The sequence below is a fragment of the Scyliorhinus canicula genome, chromosome 14, assembly GCF_902713615.1.
Source record: "Scyliorhinus canicula chromosome 14, sScyCan1.1, whole genome shotgun sequence".
NCBI lineage: Eukaryota > Metazoa > Chordata > Chondrichthyes > Carcharhiniformes > Scyliorhinidae > Scyliorhinus > Scyliorhinus canicula.
This window is the reverse complement of record NC_052159.1, coordinates 83,810,974-83,835,836: the sequence shown is the minus strand read 5'-3', so window position 1 is coordinate 83,835,836 and position 24,863 is coordinate 83,810,974. Positions and strand designations below refer to the sequence as shown.

The window sequence follows — 24,863 nt, the reverse complement described above, 5'->3', positions numbered from 1 at the left end:
TTTTTTTAAAAAAAAAGAACACTGATCACACATTATAAATGTACCCAGTCGAAAAAAGTCGATACTTTTACAAAAATAGGAAGTCTGTCTTATGCTCTTAACGCATGTCAGAACATAAATCTGCTGAGTTAGTTGGTAAGATGATTTGAGCCAGAAGGCCTCAAATTTCAGCTACAGGGCTGGCTGCTATTCAGATATTTCAGCCATGCTTAGAATTTGCTAACTTGTGCCTTATCAAGCGCTTTACTAAAATCCATGTATATGACATCAACTGCTCTATCTTCATCTACACACTTAGTTACCTCCTCAAAGTATTCAATCAAATTTGTGAGGCAAGACTTACCCTTCACGAATCCATGTTGACTATCCTGGATTGAGCTGCATCTTTCCAAATGGTCATAAATCCTATCCTACAGGACATTTTCCATTAACTTACCGACCACTGAAGTAAGACTAACTGGCCTATAATTACCAGGGTCATTCCTATTCCCTTTCTTGAACAGAGGAACAACATTTGCCACTTTCCAGTCTTCTGGCACTATCTCCGTGAACAGTGAGGACCCAAAGATCAAAGCTAAAGGCTCTCCAATCTCATCCCATGCCTCCCAAAGAATCCTTGGATATATCCCATCTGGCCCAGGGGACTTGTCAACCCTCAGGTTTTTCAACATTGCTAATACCAGTTGTAGATGTGCCGAGCGGACACTGTCTAGGAAGTTTAAACCCAAAATGATCTCCTGCGGTGTTGAGGCGGCGGAATGCTCTTTGGTAGGAGCAACTTGATGCATCTCCATTAGTAATTTGTGTCCCAGGCCGGTGCTGGAATGCTGGCAGTAGTAAGGCCCAATGTTGCACCCTGAGGCGATAGGCAGTATGAGCGTATCTTTCCTTAAAAGATCCAGCAATGGTTATGTTGAACTGTCAATCATACACATATTGGTGCAATTTCTTCACACCGTATGTAACCGTTAAGCCCTCCTTCTCAATCTGGCCATTGTTTCATTCTGCTTCTGAAAGGGCCCTTGAGACAAAGGTGATGTGGTTCTCTGAACCATCTCCCATTTTGTGGCCTAAAACTGCCTCTATATTGTATGGGAACGCATCATACGTAAACATGATTGGTGGGCAGCACGGTGGCATAGTGGTTAGCTCTGCTGCCTCACGGCGCTGAGGTCTCAGGACACATCCTGGCTCTGGGTCACTGTCCGTGTGGAGTTTGCACATTCTCCCCGTGTTAGCGTGGGTTTCGCTTCCACGTCCCAAAGATGAGCAAGGTAGGTGGATTGGCCATGCTAAACTGCCCCTTAATTGGAAAAAATGTATTGGGTACTCTAACTTTCTAAAACAAAAGAAAGCAGGTCAAAATGCAATAAGAGATTTGAAGACTGTAATGCTTGCTTCACAAGTGGGAATGCTCCCACTTGGGGATCTCTCCATTGTCATTGCTAATTCTTCCTTAATAGCTGGTTTAATGATGCCAATGTTGTGGCTAAATTTGAAACACTATCCATCAGAGTCGGCATGGTTTTAGGAAGGGTAAATCATGTTTGACTAATTTGCTTAGAGTTCTTTGAAGATGTAACAAGCAAAGTGGATAATGGGGATCCTGTAGAAGTAGTATATCTGGACTTCCAGAAGGAGTTTGATAAGGTGCCTCAAAAGGAGGTTAATTCACGGTTACATCACATGGGATTAGGGGTAATTTATTAGCTTGGATAGAAGACTGGCTGACAGGCAAAAGACGATGTCGGGGTAAATGGGTCTTGTTCTGGATGGCAAGATGTTAATAGTGGGGTGCCACAGGGTTCAGTCCTTGGGCCCCAGCTATTTACAATCTATTTTAACGACTTGGATACAGGGATAGAAGGTTCCATAGCCAAATTTGCAGACAACACAACAGCTGCAACAGTAAGTTGCAATGAGGAAATGAGAACCTTATAAATGGATGTAGATAGGTTAGGAGAGTGAGCCAAAATGTGGCAGATGGAGTTCAACGTGAATAAATGTGTGGTCATGCGCTTTGGTCAGACAAATGGGAAGGCAACATATTACCTAATTGGGAGGACAATTTGGAGTGTTCAGTTGCAGAGGGATCTGCGGGTCTTCGTTCATGAGTCTCTGAAAACTAGCATGCAGGTGCAGCAGATAATAAAGAAAGTGAATGGAATGTTGGCATTTATAGCTAAAGGAATAGAGTGTAAAGGTAAGGAAGTGTTGTTGCATCTGTACAAGGCACTGGTGAGACCACACCTGGAGTATTGTGCGCCGTTTTGGTCCCCTTTATTTCAGGAAAGATGTAGGGGCATTTGAGGCAGTTCAGAGGAGGTTCACTTGGTTGATTCCAGAGATGAGGGGTTTGTCATATGAAGAGAGATTCAACAATTTTGGCCTTTACTGTCCAGAATTTAGAAGACTGGAGGAGATCAAATTGTGGTATATAAGATGATGAAAGATATGGATAAAGTAGACGTAGAGCGGATGCTTTCTCTTATGGGGCAGTCTAGAACGAGAGGTCATAGTCTTAGGATAAGAGGTAGCAAATTTAAAATGGAGTTGAGGAGAAACTACTTTTCACCGAGTTGTGAGTGTGTGGCATTCTCTACCCCAGAATGGGTGGATGTTGGGACAGTGAGTAAATTTAAGGAGGAGTTAGACAGATTTTTAATTAGTAATGGGTTGAAGGGTTATGGAGAACAGGCTGGAATGGTGGAGTTAAGGCCAGGATGAGATCAGCCATGATCGAATAGTGGAGCAAACTCGATGGGCCAAATGGCCTAATTCTTCTTCTATATCTTATGAACTTATGAAATGAGCCTTTCATAATAGTTGAACATACCAAGGAAGGACTTAATCTCGCTGCCATTTTTGGGTGTGAGGATATCTTGTATGGCGTGGGTTTTTCTTCGGTGGTGCAACCCGCCGCATAAACGCAGAATCCTAGATATGTCAATTCTGAGGCATGAAAGGTACATTTTCACGTTTTAGGCACAGCCCTGCATCCTGAAACTTCTTTAATATTTCCTCTAGGCTGGCCATGTGACCTACGGGTGTAGTGCCAGTGAGTAGCATGTCATCAAGGTAAACCATCTCCTGAGAATTCTCCATGAAAAGAGATTTTTCATCGTCCACTGGAAAATAGTGCAGGCTGAAGCGAAGTAGAACGGCAGTCTGGTATACTGGAAGACGCCTTTTTGGCTATTGATTGTAGCAAACCTCAGACTCCTCGTCCAACTCTAGTTGCTGGTAGGCGTGGCAGAGGTCCAGTTTTGATTGGATAAGGCCGCCCGCCAGCTTAGAGTAGAGGTATTCGATTAGGGGAATCAGATACCGATCGACCTGGGCAGCCTGATTCATGGTCAGCTGATAGTCCCTGTCCTTAGACCCCAGATCATTTGATGGATTTGTGAGGACTATCAGTGCCGCCCACTCTGAAAAATGTACCGAATTGATTATTCCCGGCTCTTTCAATCTCTTTGGCTCTGTTTCAACTTTCTGTTGCAATGTGTATGGCACCAGTCGAGCTCGCTGAACTTGGACGTCAAATCCAGATTGACACATATCTTGACTTTGACGCCTATAATCCGGCCCAGTTCCTTAAGGAAGATTCATACGTCCTTGGCGTGGATATTTTGAAGATTTTCAGCGAGTTGAGCAGAATCTCCTGTCACTTCCCATCAGATTAGATCCAGGCCATGCCATGACAACCAAAGGCAGAATGGCCTCCTGACCTATGCAGGTCACTGGGGTATTAGCTGTCCTGAGGATGTTCAAACATTGTTGAAAGCTTGGCTGTAGTACTCTTCAAGCTTAAATATAGCATTCCCGCAAAAAGGTATTGGAAAGTCTGCTCCCCACTACAGTTACTGAAGCCCCTGTGGCAACTTCCATTTTAAGGTGTTTACGATTTACCCTTAAGACAATTTCAAATGGGGCCATCTTATTCAATTGGACTGAATTCAACCGATATATTGCTTGCTCTTCAGAGCTGTTCTCCAATATGTTCAGAGGTGCTGTGGACTACTGCGGCTGCTGTTCCTTCTTCATTGGCTGCTGTTCTTTTTCATTGGCACACTTTGCCTTGCATGGCAATGTGCTTGAATCTGCCCCTTCAGTTGCATTGAAAGCAAATGAGAAACATGACATGGCTCCAGGGAATGGTATCCCCCTGTAACGCTCCACCTTGGACTTGGGTTGACGCGGTGACGTCCTCCAAATGGTTGGGTTCCAGTCGAGTGCCGAAGACCATGTCTGGTTCTCTGCTTGTTGACCCTGCCACTCCAAATGTGGTTAACATCACCTTCAGCCATGCTTTACAGCTCAGTGGCACCTTTTTTGGCACACTCCAATACCTGAGCTATCTCTAGTGCCTTTTCCAATGTCATTGTGGTCTTCACCAGAGGCTTCTTCTGGATATTAAGGTTATAGATCCCATAAACGTGACGATCGGGCAACGTGTCACTCCCAAACTCTGTGCTCGAAGCCCTGGCTATGAAGGCTGCGATAGACTCTTCATGGTCCCTGACAGCACATTTAAATTTAAAACATTGGAGGATAATTGAAGGCAATCATTGAAACATTCTTTAACAGATTTCACCATCTAGTCAAAGATTTTCAAGTCGGGTGCCTTTGGGGACATGAGGGGCGGAATTCTCCGACCCCCCGGAGGGTTGGAGAATCGCCCGGGGCCGGCGTCAATCCCGCCCCCGCCGTGTCCCGAATTCTCCGCCTCCTGAGATTCGGCGGGGGCGGGAATCGCGCCGCGCCGGTCGACAGGCCCCCCGCGGTGATTCTCCGGCCTGCGATGGCCCGAAGTCCCCCCGCTGACAGGCCTCTCCCGCCGGCGAGGTTTAAACTACCTACCTGACTGGCGGGATTGGCGGCGTGGGCGGGCTCCGGGGTCCTGGGGGGGCGCGGGGCGATCTGACCCCAGGGGGTGCCCCCACGGTGGCCTGGCCCGCGATCGGGGCCCACCGATCGGCGGGCGGGCCTGTGCCGTGGGGGCACTCTTTTTCTTCTGCCCCCGCCATGGCCTTCACCATGGCAGAGGCGGAAGAGACGCCCTCCCCTGCGCATGCGCTGACACTCTGGCGCATGCGCGGACTTACGCCAGCCAGCGAAGTCCTTTCGGCCCCGTCTGGCGTGGCGCCAAAGGCTGTTCACGCCAGCCAGCGGAATGGGAACCACTCCGGCGCGGGCCTAGCCCCTCAATGTGAGGGCTTGGCCCCTAAATGTGCGGAGAATTCCGCACCTTTGGGACAGCCTGACGCCGGAGTGGTTCATGCCACTCCGACACGCCCGGACCCCCCGCCCCGCCGGGTAGGGGAGAATCCCGGCCGAGGTTTCTAATCAAATTATACATTTGGGGCCCGCAAACGGTTAGAAGTATCACCTTATGCATGTCTTCGCCTGTAATCCCGTTCACAATAAAGAAATAGCGGAGCCGTTTTATTCACTGACTCCAACCCACAGCCCCTTGGTCAAACGGATCTAGATTCCTGATCATAGGCATTTTCAATCACCAATTAAATGATTCTGACTCTTACTGGAGCGTCTCTTTTTTTTTAGCTGTTCCTTCTTTCCTGCCTCAATTCACGACGATAATCAGCTGTGATCAATAACTTTTACCTCATCACCAATGTGGTGGCTCAAGACATTCACTGGAGACTTCCAGTAGTTAACAAAGGTGTTTATTGATGAAAGGCAAAGGCAGTCAAGTAACAGGCACAGAACACAACACTTCGACTCCCTGGTCCACCCTTCCTGGGGTCCTGGTTCCAGAACCCCGTGCAAACTCTCTCGTTTGTGGTTCACGCATTCCCGTGGATTGGCCCCAAGCCGATCATGTCTTCTGTGGAACCCAAGGATGTTCAATGGTTTCAGTCCCGCTGCTGGCCATGAGCCAAGCAATTGTCACTTCCAGTACTGTCATTTCCAGATGGTGCCTGCAACCGCATGTTGTGCATCACCTTATGCTGCAAGAGTGGGAAGTGTGGATGTGTACCACTGAATGTCTTCTAATTTATTTGACTGATCTAGCTGACATAGTTGAATAGCTAGCATTACATTCGTGCTCTGACATGTGGATGTTTGCATAAATTTCAAGAATGAAAATTCAGTGCAGCACATGTCAAATATGAGTCATGATTGAAAAGGATTGTTGGTAGGTAAGTGAAGCGGGTGCAGTGAATTTAACTATTTCAGTCAATGGGTGCAGAGTAATTAGGTATCACTCCTTGCACCTATTTTTTCAGGGCTATCCAAGATGCCTTAAAGTGTTTCACTTTATAACCCCAATGTTTTATTTTCCTAGTTTTCATACAGGTATTGTCTATTTTATAAATGAGCCACTTTTAAGTGTGCAATTTAATTGATCTTATTTGTGTAAATGTCTATTGGTCATTCAAGTAACTGAAGTTTTGAAATGGAAATTAGACAATATTTCATGAAATTTTCCATTTTCAAATACTAATTCATTGTTGCGTTTCCCACAGACATAATAGTTGGAGGTAATGTATGATTAGGGAGAATAATTTCATTTCTTTATGTAGCTGCTGTAACGTTTTACATTTTGTTTTACATTATCTGCATGGTTTTAATTGATTGCCATTGATTAAATTGGACTGACATCATTCATCCCTTCTAGCTGAATTTTGGATTGTGGAAAATTCTGTTTTACGATGTAAATTTTTTTTTTCAAGCATGTGAATTTTAAATGTACATATTAACCTTGATGTACAATTGTTTAATCTCTTAAAATTATAGCCATTTGGATGTAACTTAGTTTCTATACTGTAGTTGTTGAAATTGTTTTATCCTTGCCCTTGTATACCCTTGTTTTCTTCCAGAGAAGTTATCTCATCCAAAGGATAATGTTTCCAGATTACATTCTCCCTCAAATGAATTTCTTGAAATTAAGAAACCATCTTCTGCAGAGGATAATAATCGTTCAGAAAGACAGAAAGTGCCATCGCAAAGGACTAATTCATCCAAACTGCAAGAGTCTGTAACGAAAAGTGATCAACTTCGTACTGCATCAGGTCGGAAAGATTGGAATGGTTTTAATGGCAACTCCACAACCCCTAAAAGCATCTTGAAACGTAGCCCAAGTTCAAGCTCCAATGACTCTGAAATTCTACACATCAGTGTTCAGGATTCAAAGAGCAAGATACCTGTCTCTCCGCAAACCATTCCAGAAGGACCAACCGAGATGAATACAGCTGTGAAAAATGAAGATTTCTTTACACCCAATAGTCTTGAAAGGTCGAAGCAAGTCAGATTCTCTACAAATGTGGATGAAAAGATGATATCACAGTCACTAGAGCCTCATAAAGCAAATGGAGCTTCCAAAATTAGAGACTCTTTTCCAGACACTGATTATTTAGAAGAAACAGATGAAGAAAATGCAGGCAGAATGAGCAATGCAGAAGGAGATGAAAATCCACATAAGGCCAATGTGTTTTCTGATTTGCATCATTTGTCTTCTCCTTTGCAAACAAACCCATTATACCTGAACCAAGGTGATGATAACATTATGTCCAACTTGGACTTTCAGTCCATCCCAGCAACAAAATCAGATTCAATAAATGATACAAATAGTCATTTATCAAGTAACGGCTCTGGTTTGCTTACTAACCAAGTCCATGAAATGGGCACAGGTGAGATACTAATGGAAAAGGAAGCCAACAGAAGATTGAATCCTGCACCAAATCCATCCTTTCACAATGTTGGTAAGATGGCTATTAAGGAAAGAAAATATTGCCAATCAGAATTGTACCAATCATTCTGTTTTCTACTGGTGGTATGATTACATATTGATTTTTATCTGTTCAAACTACAACTTCCTTCTTTTAACTTCACCACATCTAATATTCTAGGTAATTGTTCTGCAATCATTTTTTTTTGGGGGGGGGGGGGGGGGGGGGGGTCACACAAAATATGGCCATTGCAACTTATTTCTTTGAGGACAGTGAGAATACCATGATCGTTTCTAAATAAACTCCTCTATTAGGATATCCTGCATAAACATTTAATCACTTGACCAATAATCTTTGTTTGCTAATCACTAGTTATTTAGGCTACATTTAAAAAGAAATAGACAGTGGAGCTTGAAGGAAATTAATCTTAAAATAGACATAAGAAGGAAGTTAATGTTAAATCACTTAATCTCCATCTTTTGCTCATATTTAAACAGAATTTGCATATGAATTGGAAAGGTTCAGTATTTATGGAACAGTATGATAGACCAGGCAGAAATAAGTCATAGGACTTGGGGGGCCCCCCCCCAAAGATTGCATTTCTTATCTGGAAACTGACTTTTGGGAGCAGCAATGAAATACATTCTGCATGCACCTTCAATCTGAGATGAAACCTTTGTCTTGCTAGGGTCAAGCTGAATGGCAGACGTTGCATGTAAAGCTAATCTTGTCCATGTTTTATATCCAGTTAAATGAGAGACTTAGTTTATCACTGGCTATAGAACTATAGTGAATAATGAGGCAATATGCTGGAGTTGGGGAAATTTCAATACAGATTTAAATGGAAGCTTGTAGTTTCATGGACACCTTAAAACACTTTTTTTTTGTTTTATGTACTATATGCAGAGGGCAGGATTCTCTACGCAATATGCAGCAGAGGAGGCAGCCCACCATTGGCTGACGGAGTGGTCTTCTGGTCCCCTCATTGTCATTTCCCATTGAATGCAGCCCTTCCCACTGGGAAACCCGCGGTGGGGGTGTGCCGCGGGACTGGAAGATCCCAACAGCGTAAATGGGCAGAAAACCCCAGCCTATCCTTTTCATGTTTATTTTTAAATTAATTTCTCCAGTTTAGATTCTTGCATTTGCCTCTAGCAGCAACTTTCAGCAATAACCCTGACATTGTTCTTTTTCTTAGGAAAAATTCTAGATTGCTAAAACCTTGCTGCCTGAAACCTGATTCAAGTGGCTGCAGGTGCATATTGCAGAGCTGCTACCATTATATTATTACAATTAGTTGAGCCCTGGTGCGACAACAATTCATCTCAGATTAACACTGAAGATCAGTTGAATCTTTCTGCTTTTTCTCATTCAGCTCGGCATCTATCAGTTAAAGTTCAGATGGAAATACTTCAAACAAACTACTTTAAATGGTTTTGGAAGTTTCGTATTTGGCAACATCTTTATATTGATGATACAAAACTTTGTTAAGCCGCTGTTCCTCTTTATCAGAATGCGCACCTGGAAATAATATAAAATACTTATATTACAAATTGTTTGCTCATGGCCATGTGACACAAAGGACACCTTTGGTTTTTCTCTTCTCCAAACAGAAAAGGATTGTTGGACAGCTTTTCCTTTTTTGGTCAAGATGGCGTTTCTCTAAAATGTAAATTCTCCTCCCCAACAACTTTCATTTTGTCCATTATCTGGCAGCACAAGTGCTTTCTTAATTACAGTTGCCAAATAGTGAACTATAGTTGATAGCTAGTCTCAAATGGTTTCTTGTAACAGTGCTAACCAAATGTAGTTATCTTGAGGTAATAATCCTGGCATATAATTATTTACAATAATGAAATTATGTTACAACTTGAAGAAATCCAAATAAAGCAATCCTTTTATGTTAACCTGAGGTGATTCTTAAGCACATGAAAGTGTTTAATTTCTTGATCAATATTTCAGGTGTAACCTTTTGATATTTTTAAGTCATATACTTCAACAATAACCTCAAATTAACCTTTTTTTTTAAGTAGCTCAGAATCCGCATTGAGAGACTTTTATTCCAATTAGTTTTGGTCATTTCTGATGTCTGTTATTTAGCATGTTTTGTAGTTTATTAAAATTGAACAACAGATACTCAATAATATAAACCACAAATTTAGAAAGTTATATGTTGTCCTATAATTTAATATAAATACAAGTTAGTTGGTCTATTTAGAAGAACTGTTTTAGAAAACTGCACCAATCGAATGGTAGCTAACAATATATAAACCGATGAATGCTTAACTCCTGCTTGTTGTTTTACCAAAGATTTTTACCCATTTAAAGTAAATAGGTCATTGTCTCAGAATGGATAGATGATTACCAACATGTTGAGCATTCATCTGCTAGAAGCAAATTTAATCTTTAGCCTCATGCTAGGTAATTGGACGTGTCACCATTTGAAATGCAATTATTTGGTTTCCAACCTCGCGAGGAAGAATAAACAATGTATTTCTATTTATTTCATTACAGATGAGAGGATACTTCACACTGACTTTGAGTCTCCTCAGGTGTCTAACCAGCAGCCTACAAAAATATCCCAAGGTAAGCACGTTAACTTTGCGGTGCCTCTCTTCAAGACTGCACCAACAGAACAAAGACATGAAGCTCATTCTTCACAGTCCCAAATGCTTGATAAATATACTGCTGAACACATGAAGGCAGCTGATGAATCCATATCAAAGGTGTTAGATTGGTTCACCAGAAGTGAAGCTGTGTCATCGGTAAATACAAAGGAAATGAAAACTTCACCTGGCCCAATAGTGGAGTGCAAGCCTAAAGCTGTGCTAACAGTAAATTCAAAGCCAGATGCTGAGTTTTCACACAGTGAAGCTGATATATTTACAAAAAAAAACCCAAAAGCTGCCAAACGTGAACCATGAAATCCAAGCACAAGGAGAACAAGAAATCCAATTGCAGGAAGTTCAGACTCCGATAAAAGAGAATATTTTTGATAAATCTTCAATTCCAGAACCAATACTACTGGAGGAGAAAAATAGAACTAGAACAAAAAATGATTCTGAGATTACTTATCCACTTTCTAAGAACATATTCCAACCTTCGAATGATGAACAGCAGCACATCAAACTGGAGCAAGATGAAGAGTCAAAACAAGAACCATCGGTTTTAAAATACTTCCCTGAGAATGGGAGAGCTGGAGCAAATGAACAATCAAATAGAGAACCAGAAAGCGCTCAAACAATTTCAGAAGATACTGACGTTTTCCTTGCTACTGATAAGAATAGTGCGCAAGAAACTAAATCAGGACCAGAAAGTACTGGTTGGAATGTAGAAGAATTTAAAACTTTACCAACAATTAGTACCAGAAGTACCACAGAGCAAGCACTTCCCACTTTCCAAAAACATTCACCAAACCACACAACTTCAAGCCAAGAAAATGCTTTTGCAAATATGGTATTTGGAAAGTCAGCCAAAAGGGAAAATGCCATTGATATTGAATCATCTAATTACAAGTTGGAAAACAAAGGAACTAATTTAGTTACTACTGAAAGTTTGCATCCTGTATTCCTCAACAATGAAGTAGTACAAGACTTGGACAACACCAAAATCAAAAAAGAGCCACATAATGATGAAATAAGCCAACTAGAGAGAAATGGAAAATGTCGTGTAACTGCAACATGTGAGAAGCCTTTCTCGGAAAAAGTAATGCAACGAGCAAAAGAAAATTTGCATGCACCTGCATATGATCAGTCAGCTACAACAGAAAACATAGCTTTTAGCAAAATGGATTCAAAGAGTCTGTTTCCCAAGCAGAATGAACAAGAAATCAATGCTTTACAAGGAAAAAGATATATTGATGTCCTAGATTTGGGACAGACATTGAGTAATGAGGAAAATAAAACCGAGGTGGATTTCCACTTGGAGAACAAAACGGATGCATTTCCTGTAAATGCAAAGCTGGAACAAACATTGAATGATAAGGAAAATAAAACTGAGATGGATCTCCAGTTGAAGAAGAATGACACAAATGCAATTCCTGTGAAAGACCAGCCTTTCACTATAGTTTCAATCAAGAAAAGAATATGTAACATACCAGATAATCCTTCTATCAATGAAACAGAATTCAGAAACTTGAGAAACTTTTGGGATAAGGGAACTAAAATAGATGTTGGTGATGATGCTCAATCGGTGCTTGCAAACACGCCAGATGGCAAACGCCGAATGATTACGAAAATGCCAACAAGCACTGAACCAGAAATGTTACTGGAAGCAAAACATTTGGTGACAAAGAAACCTGTACTTATCCAGAGAGTTCAAACTCCTTCAAACTCTCATACACCTGATGAACTCTCCGAAAATGAAAGTAAGAAAGCCCAGCTATATAGTGGACCAAGTGTCCAAGAAAGAATGCAACAAATACGTCAACAGAGAGAAACTCAAACTGAGAAGAAAAAATTGAACACCAAATATTTCCCCAAAGTTCTCCCTACAGAACCTGAAGAAATCATAAAATTTAAGAAAGCAACTAATGAGTCAAATGAAAATAAACTTCAGTCCAGTGATTTCCAGAATCACTCCTCTGAAGTAGAGCTTAGTGACCATGAACCGGTTGATAGAAGAATAGTCAATTCACAAGAAGACATAAACCTAAGAAACTCAGCAAGTAGACCAAGCACTTCTGACAAAATCGGAAATAATGACGTGGAAAATATTCCAGAAAAGAGATTTCACAGCCGAATCCCGAGTGTTTTAAAACCAGCTGGTATATCTTATCAGGATAAAATTTCATCAGTTGGGCAAAGTTCCTCCAGGGAAGTGAGCAATAATGAAGAAAATCTTACTTTGTTTGCAGGACATTCTCTGGTTGTAAAAGAAAATGACATCCTCCAGAAGAAACTGAGCAAATATGAGCCATTGGACAATGCGATCCAGCGTAGTCTGAAGTCGGATGACTTAGGTTTTGAAGAAGAAGAAAACCTATCACCTGTTAAAACTGATAAACTCTCCAAGTATGATGAAGATCTAGGAGTAGCTTTAGATAAGGATCGGAGAGGTTTTGACTTGGAAGATGAATTCAAATCTGATTTGAATCTTCCACCTGGAATTACCAAGAAGAGTAACTTCAAGGAAATTTACGCTAGTCCCATCAAAAAATCCGGAGAAAGGTTCAAGTCAGATATACCTTATAATCCATATCAAGATGTTTCACCTAAAAATGTATTGTCAAACTATTCAGGAGGAAATGACCACTTGCGTGCTGAATCCCAAAGGCGATCCCTCAGTGAGCATCAGCGTTAATTTATTTTTGCTGGCATAGTGGGTTATTCTGATCCTTTTTTCTCTTGTTGATTGGTTTCCATTTTCTATCCACTTTTGATCTTGAATGTAGTTGATTATACATTTCCACCAATCATCTTCTTGATTTTTGTATAGATACTGGATTTAACTATGGGTGTTGTGTGTGGCAATATCAAACTTCAAAAACACTTCCATGCTGGCCTGCTTGCAGATTCTGAATAATCAGACTTTCTTGATGGTTTTCCATGGTGGTACAGGAGTTCAATTGTTTGCTTCTGTTAAGTGGGTGCGAAGTACTTCTACTACAAATGATGCTGGTTCTGAAAAATATTAACTTTTTTTTCTACAATTGTTGCAGCCAGAGTGTTGGTGCACGGGACTGACTCACTCAGTACTACTTTTGCACCTGGATGAGAAGGTTGCAGGGTCAAGCCTATTCCCAAGACTTGACCTCTTAATCTAGGATGGCACTGCAGTGCAGAACTTGGGTGATACTCTTCAGGTGTTGCCCTCATACAAGATGATAAACTGAATACCTATCTTACTTGTATCTCATAGAATCCGTACAGTGCAGGAGGCCATTCGGCCCATTGAGTCTGCACTGACCTTCCAGAAAACCACCACACCCAGGTCCATAATCCCACCTAACATTTTGGACACTAAGGGGCAATTTAGCATGGCCAATCCACATTTTTGGACTGTGGCAGGAAACTGGAGTTTCCGGAGGGAATCCACACAGACACGGGGAGAAAGTGCAAACTCCACATAGACAGTCACCCAAGGTCAGAATTGAACCAGGGTCGCTGGCGCTGTGAGGCAGCAGGTCTAACCATTGTGCCACCGTTCCTCCATTGTTTAAAGTAGACTTTAAAAATCCCATGGCAGTATTTGTAGCTAACCTGGTTTGAAGGAACAATCATTCATTTAAAAAATCAGCTTACCATTATCACACTTTCTAATGGGATATTGATATTGCAGATGTAAAACAACAGTGCACTCCAAAATATTTGTCTTTGAGGCACTTAATTGAGATATTTGAGAATGTCGAAGTGTTGGAGAAATGCAAGTATTTTCTTGAGGTTTGTTCAGTAAAAAACATTTTAATGCTGCATTTCTTTTAAGACCTGTGCATGGGAATATTGTGAAGGAGTGGCAGTGTGTTAGCTGCTTAACATACAGTTACAATCATGCTGCATTTGCAATAATGGTTTCAAGTATCAGAGGTAGGAAATCTGATTTCAGCATATTTGTGGATGGTATGGCAACTTTTTGACCAAGCTCATAGATATTTTTCCATATTTTCATACTATAAAACACATTTTGGAAAATGAGAAAGTAAATATGAAAAACTGTGTGTATGTAGACATACAACACTAACCTTGCCCTAGTATCCTTGGGCTACCATGAAAATAATTTAGGGATCCCTGGCTTTTTTTGTTAAACATCATCTACTTGGAACTAAGAGTCACAAGTACAATGGGTAAATTTGCAGATGATAATATAGGTGGTAAACTTTAAAATAAACAGGATAAGCTATAAGAAGATTTGTGTGTTCCTGGGAATTGGGCAGACAGATGGGAGATGAAATTCAGTGTGGAGAAATGCAAAATGCAACTTGTGGGAGCAAAAGATCAAGAAAGCATCTATTGATTAAATGGAAAGAAAATTGTGATTAAAATTGATCTGGGGGTCCTGATTGGCAATAAATGGAAGCTTTCAGAGCAGTGCTTGGCAACGGTGAGTAAAGCAGATGAGTTCTTGAGATGCACTAAAAGGCCAATATTGAATTGAAATAGTGAGGTGTTTTTGCCATTTCATGGCCCAGATTTTGGGTTGCTAATGACCGTAAAATTCAGTGTTCACCATTACTCTTGTGACATCGTCAGCAACCTGTGGAGTCCATACCATTGTTATGGGCGAGGTATTTTCAGAACCCCAAAATTTATCATAGAGTCCAACCAACCAGCCCCCCTTTAATGGATTGTTGCTTTTGAAGCACATGGCTTGTTCCCTAGGTGTGGTATTACAATTATGGACACGTGGTTTTTAAAAAAAAACAATGTTTATTCCATGAACTCAACTTAACCTTTTAAAATAAACATTGGATCTTTTAACACCCCTTACTTCAAAGATAACCCCAAAAATAATACAACACTACCCAATCCTGCAAACTGTTCTTTTAAACCTCCAAAAGACTTCAACCCTTCAAAAATAGGAGCCCAACAGGTTACATTCAATATATTTATAGTCTTTGGATTTGCAGAAATCACCAGACCAGCTCTTTTCCTTCCTGCAGCTCTCAGCAAACCAGCCAGGCACTTTTCAGCTGCTCTCTCAAACTGAAACTAAAAACTTCAAAATGGCTGAGCTAAAAGCCCAGCTCCACCCACACTCTGACATCACTGCATTTCTTAAAGGTACATTGCATAAATATCCATGTCTTAAAGGCACTCTCACATGACACCATAAACGGTGAGACGTGGAAATCCAGAAGTTGCTGCCGGTGATTTGATGCTGCTGGGGACCCCACAAAATATCATCAATTAGCATCATTGAACTGAGGAGAATGTCCACTATTATATTATTAGACTCCTTGAAAGGGCTGCACCTTGTTGACTGAGGTGTAACTGGATTTTTAACAGCATTCTAATTACTGCTGAAAAACCTCCACTCTGAGAATTTAATTTGTTCAGTCTCAAATTTCTCCATTTATAATCAGCTGTCACTAAATTTTGCTGTATAGCACTTTTAGTGTTGCAAGTGCCATTTTGGTACTGAAATGACATCTGCTGTGCACACTCACTTGGGCGAGGCCTGCATCAAACACCATTTGAGTGCAGGTGTTCTGAGCATGCACCTGAAGTATGCAGAGTAGGCAGATCATGAAGTCATGCTGATTTAATACCAGCATTGTCATTTTGTCACTCTAGATAATCCGTTTTCTTAAATATGCATTAAAATATAGGAAGAATCTTCCATCATTGCTACTTAATTGTATTGTCAATAACCTGTAAGTTAGTTGCTGATTACTTTCTATTGATCCAGTTTGGTTTTTTGGAAGAGCTGGGTGTTTTGAGGAGCTTGTTCCAATTGAAGGGTTTGGTGCCACTTGTGAGGAAGGGGTTATTTGAAACTGCTCGGACTCTGGGCATGTCACTTGCTCCCAGTCATTAATGTATTAGTTGCAATTCAGTCATGGGCGCCATGGTGGCACATTGGATAGCACTGCTACCTCACAGCTCCAGGGCCCCGGGTTCAATTCCATCCTCGGGAGACTGGCTGTGTGGAGTTTGCACTTTGCGTGGGTTTCTCTGGGTTCTCCGATTTGCTCCTACAGTCCAAAGATGTGCAGGTTAAGTGGATTGGCCATGCTAAATTGCCCCTTAGAGTCCAAAGGTTAGGTGGGGTTACTGGGCTTAAGCAGGGTGTTCTTTCAAGGGCTGGTGTAGACTCGATGGGCCAAATGGCCTCCTTCTGCACTGTAAATTCTATGCCCAATCCCCATTGGGCTGTAGTTAAGATGGAACTAGCAATAGCAGGGCAACAAATTAGAGGACAAGCTGATCCGAAGAGGATTCTCAGCTTGAAGCCTCACTCACTTAGGGTCTTCCAGGAGTACTTCTGTTACTTCGACTTAATGCAGGAGCAGTGTGTGCATCATCTGAACCTTACTACAGAGGTGCTCACAGAACTCTGCCAGCTCCTGGAAACAAACATTCAATCTTACAGGAGGGCAAAACAGCCCGGCCACTGGCTGTAATTTCTTTGTGTTGGAAACCTCCCAGGATTCAACCGGCAGCATTGTTAACATCTCCCAGTTCACTATCCACTGATGCATCAGAGATGGAAGACTCTTGAAGCCAGGTTCAAGCTCAGTACAGTCGTATGATATTATAAACTTAAAGTAAATACTCTCTGCAAATAATGTGATTTTTGGCATTTGGACGATGGACAGTATCTGGGTAAATATGAACATTGTTGAGGGTACTGCACAGCTTTTTGTGGCATTCACACTTCCCATTGTTTAAGGATGGGCCAACACCTGAAGAATATGGTGTTTCCAGACTACTTGCCTACAAACTAAAAGGAAGATTGAAACTCAGTGGTCACTATCAACTTTCCATTGCATCATGATAGCCTCCCCCAACCAAATAGACTGGGTGGACTATCCAGTCTCCCCACTGAAAGTCCTCATTTGTGGTCTCGGCTCCATTGCTGGTTATACCCTCAGTCAAGGCCATTCCAATTGTAGTGATAACAACATGGAGGTGACGTCAGACAGTGTGCTGGATCACACCAGTTAGCTGCTGCCTCTGGTTGTGTGCCATCTTGATGTGCAAAGGAGAAAAAAATGTGTTTTGCTGATGTGGCTGCCATTGCTGAATAGCTTGCCGTGTGTGCACACTGTGATTGAGAGGCTTGCAACAATACTAGTTGTGTGAGGATGAGGTGAAGTCATGAGCATTGTTTTTTTTTTTATAAATTTAGATTACCCAATTATATTTTCCAATTAAGGGGCAATTTAGCGTGGCCAATCCACCTAGAACATAGAACATAGAACGATACAGCGTAGTACAGGCCCTTCGGCCCTCGATGTTGCACCGACATGGAAAACATCTAAAGGCCATCTAACCTACACTATGCCCTTATCATCCATATGCTTATCCAATAAATTTTTAAATGCCCTCAATGTTGGCATGTTCACTACTGTTGCAGGTAGGGCATTCCACGGCCTCACCACTCTTTGCGTAAAAAACCCACCTCTGACCTCTGTCCTATATCTATTACCCCTCAATTTAAGGCTATGTCCCCTCGTGCTAGCCACCTCCATCCGCGGGAGAAGGCTCTCGCTGTCCACCCTATCTAACCCTCTGATCATTTTGTATGCCTCTATTAAGTCACCTCTTAACCTTCTTCTCTCTAACGAAAACAACCTCAAGTCCATCAGCCTTTCCTCATAAGATTTTCCCTCCATACCAGGCAACATCCTGGTAAATCTCCTCTGCACCCGTTCCAAAGCTTCCACGTCCTTCCTATAATGAGGCGACCAGAACTGTACGCAATACTCCAAATGCGGCCGTACTAGAGTTTTGTACAACTGCAACATGACCTCATGGCTCCGGAACTCAATCCCTCTACCAATAAAGGCCAATACACCATAGGCCTTCTTCACAACCCTATCAACCTGGGTGGCAACTTTCAGGGATCTATGTACATGGACACCGAGATCCCTCTGCTCATCCACACTACCAAGAATTTTACCATTAGCCAAATATTCCGCATTTCTGTTATTCTTTCCAAAGTGAATCACCTCACACTTCTCCACATTAAACTCCATTTGCCACCTCTCAGCCCAGCTCTGCAGCTTATCTATGTCCCTCTGTAACCTGCAACATCCTTCCGCACTGTCTACAACTCCACCGACTTTAGTGTCGTCTGCAAATTTACTCACCCATCCTTCTGCGCCCTCCTCTAGGTCATTTATAAAAATGACAAACAGCAACGGCCCCAGAACAGATCCTTGTGGTACGCCACTCGTAACTGAACTCCATTCTGAACATTTCCCATCAACTACCACTCTCTGTCTTCTTTCAACTAGCCAATTTCTGATCCACATCTCTAAATCACCCTCAATCCCCAGCCTCCGTATTTTCTGCAATAGACGACCGTGGGGAACCTTATCAAACGCTTTACTGAAATCCATATACACCACATCAACTGCTCTACCCTCGTCTACCTGTTCAGTCACCTTCTCAAAGAACTCGATAAGGTTTGTGAGGCATGACCTACCCTTCACAAAACCATGCTGACTGTCCCTAATCATATTATTCCTATCTAGATGATTATAAATCGTATCTTTTATAATCCTCTCCAAGACTTTACCCACCACAGACGTTAGGCTCACCGGCCTATAGTTACCGGGGTTATCTCTACTCCCCTTCTTGAACAAAGGGACCACATTTGCTATCCTCCAATCCTCTGGCACTATTCCTGTAGCCAATGATGACCTAAAAATCAAAGCCAAAGGCTCAGCAATCTCTTCCCTGGCTTCCCAGAGAATCCTAGGATAAATCCCATCCGGCCCCGGGGACTTATCTATTTTCACCTTGTCCAGAATTGCCAACACTTCTTCCCTACGCACCTCAATGCCATCTATTCTAATAGCCTGGGTCTCAGCATTCTCCTCCACAATATTATCTTTTTCTTGAGTGAATACTGACGAAAAGTATTCATTTAGTATCTCGCTTATCTCCTCAGCCTCCACACACAACTTCCCACCACTGTCCTTGACTGGCCCTACTCTTACCCTAGTCATTCTTTTATTCCTGACATACCTATAGAAAGCTTTTGGGTTTTCCTTGATCCTACCTGCCAAAGACTTCTCATGTCCCTGGACATGCACTCTGCACATTTTTGGGTTGTGGGGGCGAAACCCACGCAGACACGGGGAGAATGTGCAAACTCCACACGGACAGTGACCCAGAATCGAACCTGGGACCTCAGCGCCGTGAGGCGGTTGTGCTAACCACTAGGCCACCGTGCTGCCCATGAGCATTGTTTTTAGTTGTTGGTAGGTGATAAATATAGTCATGGTGCATTGGGCTAGTGATTAGAAATATAGTCATGGTGCATTGGGCTAGTGATTAGAAATATAGTCATGGTGCATTGGGCTAGTGATTAGAAATATAGTCATGGTGCATTGGGCTAGTGATTAGAAATATAGTCATGGTGCATTGGGCTAGTGATTAGAAATATAGTCATGGTGCATTGGGCTAGTGATTCAATTGTAAAGATATGGGCCTGACTTTCCCTTTTGAGGTGAGAATCATGAGTCAGGAATTTCCTTTTTTTTTAAAAATCGCCTCCTGCACTCTCGGCTCCACTGCAACCCCAAATATTGCGAGTCCCCAGCCTGGCTTGACCCTGGATCCTACCACCCTCGACAACGTGCTTGCTACCCCCTTCCAAAATTCCCCCAGCGCTGGGCATGCCCAGAACATATGGGCATGGTTCGCTGGGCTCCTCGAGCACCTAATACACCTGTCTTCGCCCCCAAAGAACCTACTCATCCTCGTCCCGGTCATATGAGCCCTATGCAGCATCTTGAACTGTATGAGGCTAAGCCTCGCACATGAAGAGGAGGAGTTCACTCTTTCCAGAGCATCCGCCCACGTCCCCTCCACAATCTCCTCACCCAGCTCCTCTTCCCATTTACCCTTCAGCTCCTCCACCAAGGCCTCGTCTACCTCCTGCATCACTTGGTATATGTCCGAAATCCTCCCCCCTCCAACCCACACCCCCGAAAGCACCCTGTCCTGGACCCCACATGGGGGCAATAGAGGGAACCCCACCACGTGCCGCCTGGCAAATGCCCTTACCTGCATATACCTATAAATGTTCCCCGGGGGGAGCCCAAACTTCTCCTCTAACTCACCTAGGCTCGCAAACTTCCCATCTACAAACAGGTCCCTTAACCTCCTAACACCTGCCCTGTGCCAACTCAGGAACCCGCCATCGATTCTCCCTGGAACAAACCGGTGGTTTTCCCCGTATCAGGGACCCCATCGAGACCCCCACCTCCCCCCTGTGCCATCTCCATTGCCCCCAAATTTTGAGGGGAGCCGCCACCACCGGGCTCGTGGTATACCTCGTTGGAGGGAGCGGCAACGGCGCCGTTACCAGCGCCTTCAAGCTCGTGTCCACACAGGACGCCATCTCCATCCTCTTCCATGCTGCCCCTTCCCCGTCCATTACCCACTTACGCACCATCGCTGCGTTGGCAGCCCAATAGTACCCACAGAGGTTGGGCAGCGCCAGACCCCCCTATCCCTGCCCCGTTCCAAAAACACCCTTCTCACCCTCGGGGTCCCGTGCGCCCATACAAATCCCGTAATTCTCCTGTTGACCCTCCTAAAAAAGGCCTTCGGGATAAGGATGGGGAGGCACTGGAACAGGAACAAAAACCTCGGGAGCACCGTCATCTTGACTTACTGCACCCTGCCCTTCAGCGACAGCAACATGTCCCATCTTTTAAACTCCTCTCCTCCATTTGCTCCACCAGCCTTGTAAGATTAAGTCTGTGTAGGGCCCCCCAGCTCCTGGCCACCTGGACTCCCAGGTACCTAAAGCTCCTCTCCGCCCTTTTTAGTGGGAGCCTACCAATCCCCATCTCCTGGTCCCCCGGGTGCATGACGAACAGCTCGCTCTTACCCAGGTTGAGCTTATACCCTGAGAAGTCCCCAAAGTCCCTGAGAACCTTCATCACCTCCGGCATTCCCCCCACTGGGTCCGCCACATATAGCAATAAGTCATCTGCATAAAGCGACATTCGGTGCTCCTCCCCACCCCGCACCAGTCCCCTCCAGTTCCTCGACTCCCTCAACGCCATGGCCAGGGGTTCGATCCCCAACGCAAAGAGCAAGGGGGACAAGGGACACCCCTATCTCGTCCCTCGGTATAACCAAAAGTACTCCGATCTCCTATTCGTGGCCACGCTCGCCATCGGGGCCTCGTATAACAACCTCACCCATCTGACAAACCGCTCCCCAAACCCAAACCTTTCCAGCACCTCCCACAAGTACCTCCACTCAACCCTATCAAAGGCCTTCTCCGCGTCTAGCGCCACCACTATCTCCGCTTCCCCCGCTACCGTACCAGCCTCCCCGGACAGGCGCCGGAATGTGGCGACTAGGGGCTTTTCACAGTAACTTCATTGAAGCCTACTCGTGACAGTAAGCAATTTTCATTTCATTTCATACCGCCGGCATCATAATGACATTCAAGAGCCTCCGTTTGTTGGTGTTCCGCTGTCTTCCCTTCACGAACCCTGTCTGGTCCTTGTGGATGACCCACGGCACACAGTCCTCTATCCTTGTGGCCAAGATCTTCGCCAACAGCCTGGCGTCTACATTTAACAGCGCGATCGGCCTGTATGATCCACACTGCAGGGGGTCCTTGTCCCGCTTAAGGATCAAGGAAATTAGCGCCCGGGACATAGTCGGGGGCAAAGCTCCCTCGCCTCGTTAAAGGTCCTAACCAACAGGGGACCCAGCAGGTCTGCATACATTTTATAGAATTCGACCGGGAACCCATCCGGCCCCGGCGCTTTCCCCGACTGCATGCTCCCTATCCCTTTGACCAGCTCAATCTGCACCCCCAGTCCCTCCACCTGCCCCTCCTCCACCTTTGGGAATCTCAGCTGGTCCAAGAAGCGCCCCATTCCCCCCCCCTCCGCTGGGGGTTCAGACCGATACAATTCCCCGTAAAAGTCCCCAAAGACCCCATTGATGTCTACCCCCCTTCGCACCACATTCCCTCCCCTATCCTTAACTCCACCAATCTCCCTGGCCGCATCCCGCTTACGGAGCTGATGCGCCAGCATCCTACTCGCCTTCTCCCCATATTCATAAACCGTTCCCTGTGCCTTCCACCACTGAGCTTCCGCCTTTCTGGTGGTCAGTAAGTTGAACTTGGCCTGAAGACTACGCCGCTCCCCCAGCAATCCCTCCTCCGGAGCCTCCGCGTATCTCCTATCCACCCTCACCAACTCCCCCACCAGCCTCTCCCTCTCTCTCTGCTCTCTCCTCTCCCTATGGGCTCGGATGGAGATCAACTCCCCTCTAATCACCGCCTTCAATGCCTCCCAGACCGTCCCCACTTGAACCTCCCCATTATCATTGGTCTCCAGGTACCTCTTGATATATCCTCGAACCCGCCCGCCCACCTCCTCATCTGCCAGCAGCCCCACCTCCAAGCGCCAGAGTGGGCGCTGGTCTCTCTCCTCCCCCAGCTCGAGGTCCACCCAGTGGGGGGCATGATCCGAAATGACTATCGCCGAATATTCGGCATCCTCCACCCTCGAAACCAGCCCCCTGCTCATAATAAAAAAATTGATCCGGGAATAGGCCTTCTGCACATGGGAGAAGAATGAAAACTCCCTGGCCCTCGGCCTCGCAAACCTCCAAGGATCCACCCCTCCCATCTGGTCCATAAACCCCCTCAACACCTTAGCCGCCGCTGGCCTCCTGGACCTGGATCGATCCAATGGGGGATCCAGCACTGTATTGAAGTCCCCCCCCCCATTATCAGGCCCCCCGTCTCCAGATCTGGAATGCGGCCCAACATGCGCCACATAAAACGCGCATTGTCCCAGTTCGGGGCGTATACGTTCACCAGCACCACCCGCTCCCCCTGCAGCTTGCCACTCACCATCACATACCTCCTGCCGCTGTCCGCCACCACATTTGACGCCTCAAATGACACTCTCTTTCCCACCAGGATCGCCACCCCCCATTTTTTTGCATCCAGCCCCGAATGAAACACTTGGCCTACCCATCCCTTCCCCAGTCTAACCTGGCCCGCCACCTTCAGGTGCGTTTCCTGGAGCATAGCCACGTCCGCCTTCAGCCACTTCAGGTGCGTAAACACACGGGCCCGTTTGACCGGCCCATTCAGCCCCCTCACATTCCAAGTTATCAGCCGGATCAGGGGGCTCCCTGCCCCCCTCCCCCGCCGACTAGCTATAGCCCTTCCCCTGCCCGCCACTGGCCAGCGCCCCCCGCTCGGCCCTTCCCCACGGCGGCAACCCCCCATCCCGACCCCCCCTGCATACGCCAGCTCCTTCCTGACCATTCCAGCAGTAACCCGGTACCCCCCCAAAGCTAGGACCCCTCCTAGCCACGTTACTTCCTCCATAATACTTCCGTAAGTCAGCTGACTCCACCTGACCCCGGCAACTCCCGCCACTCCTCCGACCCCTACCAGCGTGGGGCTACCCCTCCTCCCCAGTGCCCACCAGCAGGCTCTCCTCTCCCCCCCCCCCCCCCCCCCCCCCCCCCCCCAGCTCTCACACAGGAAAAAAAGTAAAAAAAGCCAGCGCTTCTCAGCTCCAACCCCGCCCCCATCCACCCTCAGCGCGGGAAAAAGCCCGCGCGTTCCACCTGCCCGGCCCCGCCTCCTCTAAGGCAGCTCCCATTGTTGGCCCAAGCCCCTCGCGGGGCCCCAGCCCCCTTCCCACCATCAGCTCCCCACACTACAAATCTACCCCCCCACCTCGAGCCCATCCACCGAACCCACGCAAAAAGACAGTGCCCCGCCCGCCCTGAAATCCACACACAACCAGCATTTAACAGAAAGCCCCCCCTCAGAAAATAACACAGTTACGTACAGACCCCCGCACCCAACCCTCAGTTTGAGTCCAACTTCCGGCCTGCACAAAGGCCCACGCCTCCTCCGGGGACTCGAAGTAAAAGTGTCGGTCCTTGTAGGTGACCCACGAATGCGGCGGCTGCAACATGCCAAACTTCACTCCTTTGCTGTGTAGCACCGCCTTCGTCCGGTTGTACCCGGCCCTCCGCTTAGCCGCCTCCGCATTCCAGTCCTGGTAGATCAGCACCACCGCGTTCTCCCACCTGCTACTCCGCTCCTTCTTGGCCCACCTGAGCACACACTCCCGGTCAACGAACCGGTGGAACCGCACCAGCACCGCCCGTGGCTGCTCATTCGGTGTGGGCCCCCTCCAGCTCCAGGGGCCCCTGGAAGGACCCAGCTCCCATCAGCGAATTCAGCAGGATGACCACGTAGGCTCCCTAGTCCGACCCCTCCAGCCCCTCCGGGAGGCCCAGGATCCGCAAATTGTTCCGCCTCGACCGATTCTCCATCTCCTCGAACCGCTCCTGCCACTTTTTGTGGAGCGCCTCATGCATCTCCACCTTTACCGCGAGGGCTGAGGCCTCATCCTCTCTTTCAGAGGCCTGTTGTCGGATCTCCCAGATTGCCACCTCCTGGGCTGTCTTGAGTCTCCAGTAGCTTGTCAATGGAAGCCTTCAACGGCTCTAGCAGCTCCACTTTGAGCTCCCGAAAGCAGCG

The 24,863-nt window shown here is 45.4% G+C and overlaps 1 protein-coding gene across 14 annotated transcripts in view; it reads left to right on the top strand.

The window, feature by feature from the left end:
- sytl2a (synaptotagmin-like 2a) overlaps positions 1-24,863 on the top strand; it is a 162,634-nt gene that overhangs the window by 97,600 nt on the left and 40,171 nt on the right. For 4 of the 14 annotated variants that reach the window (XR_005463175.1, XM_038818123.1, XM_038818125.1 and 1 more), the window contains exon 1: positions 10,343-12,978. Coding sequence is in view for 13 of the 14 variants with exons in the window: in XM_038818123.1 (XP_038674051.1) it covers positions 10,545-12,978 (2,434 nt within the window). In the remaining variant the exon portion in view is untranslated. Of the gene's footprint in view, positions 1-6,845; positions 7,728-10,208; positions 10,281-10,342; positions 12,979-24,863 lie in introns of those variants that run through there. The other 10 variants (XM_038818126.1, XM_038818127.1, XM_038818128.1 and 7 more) reach the window with 6 other exon arrangements.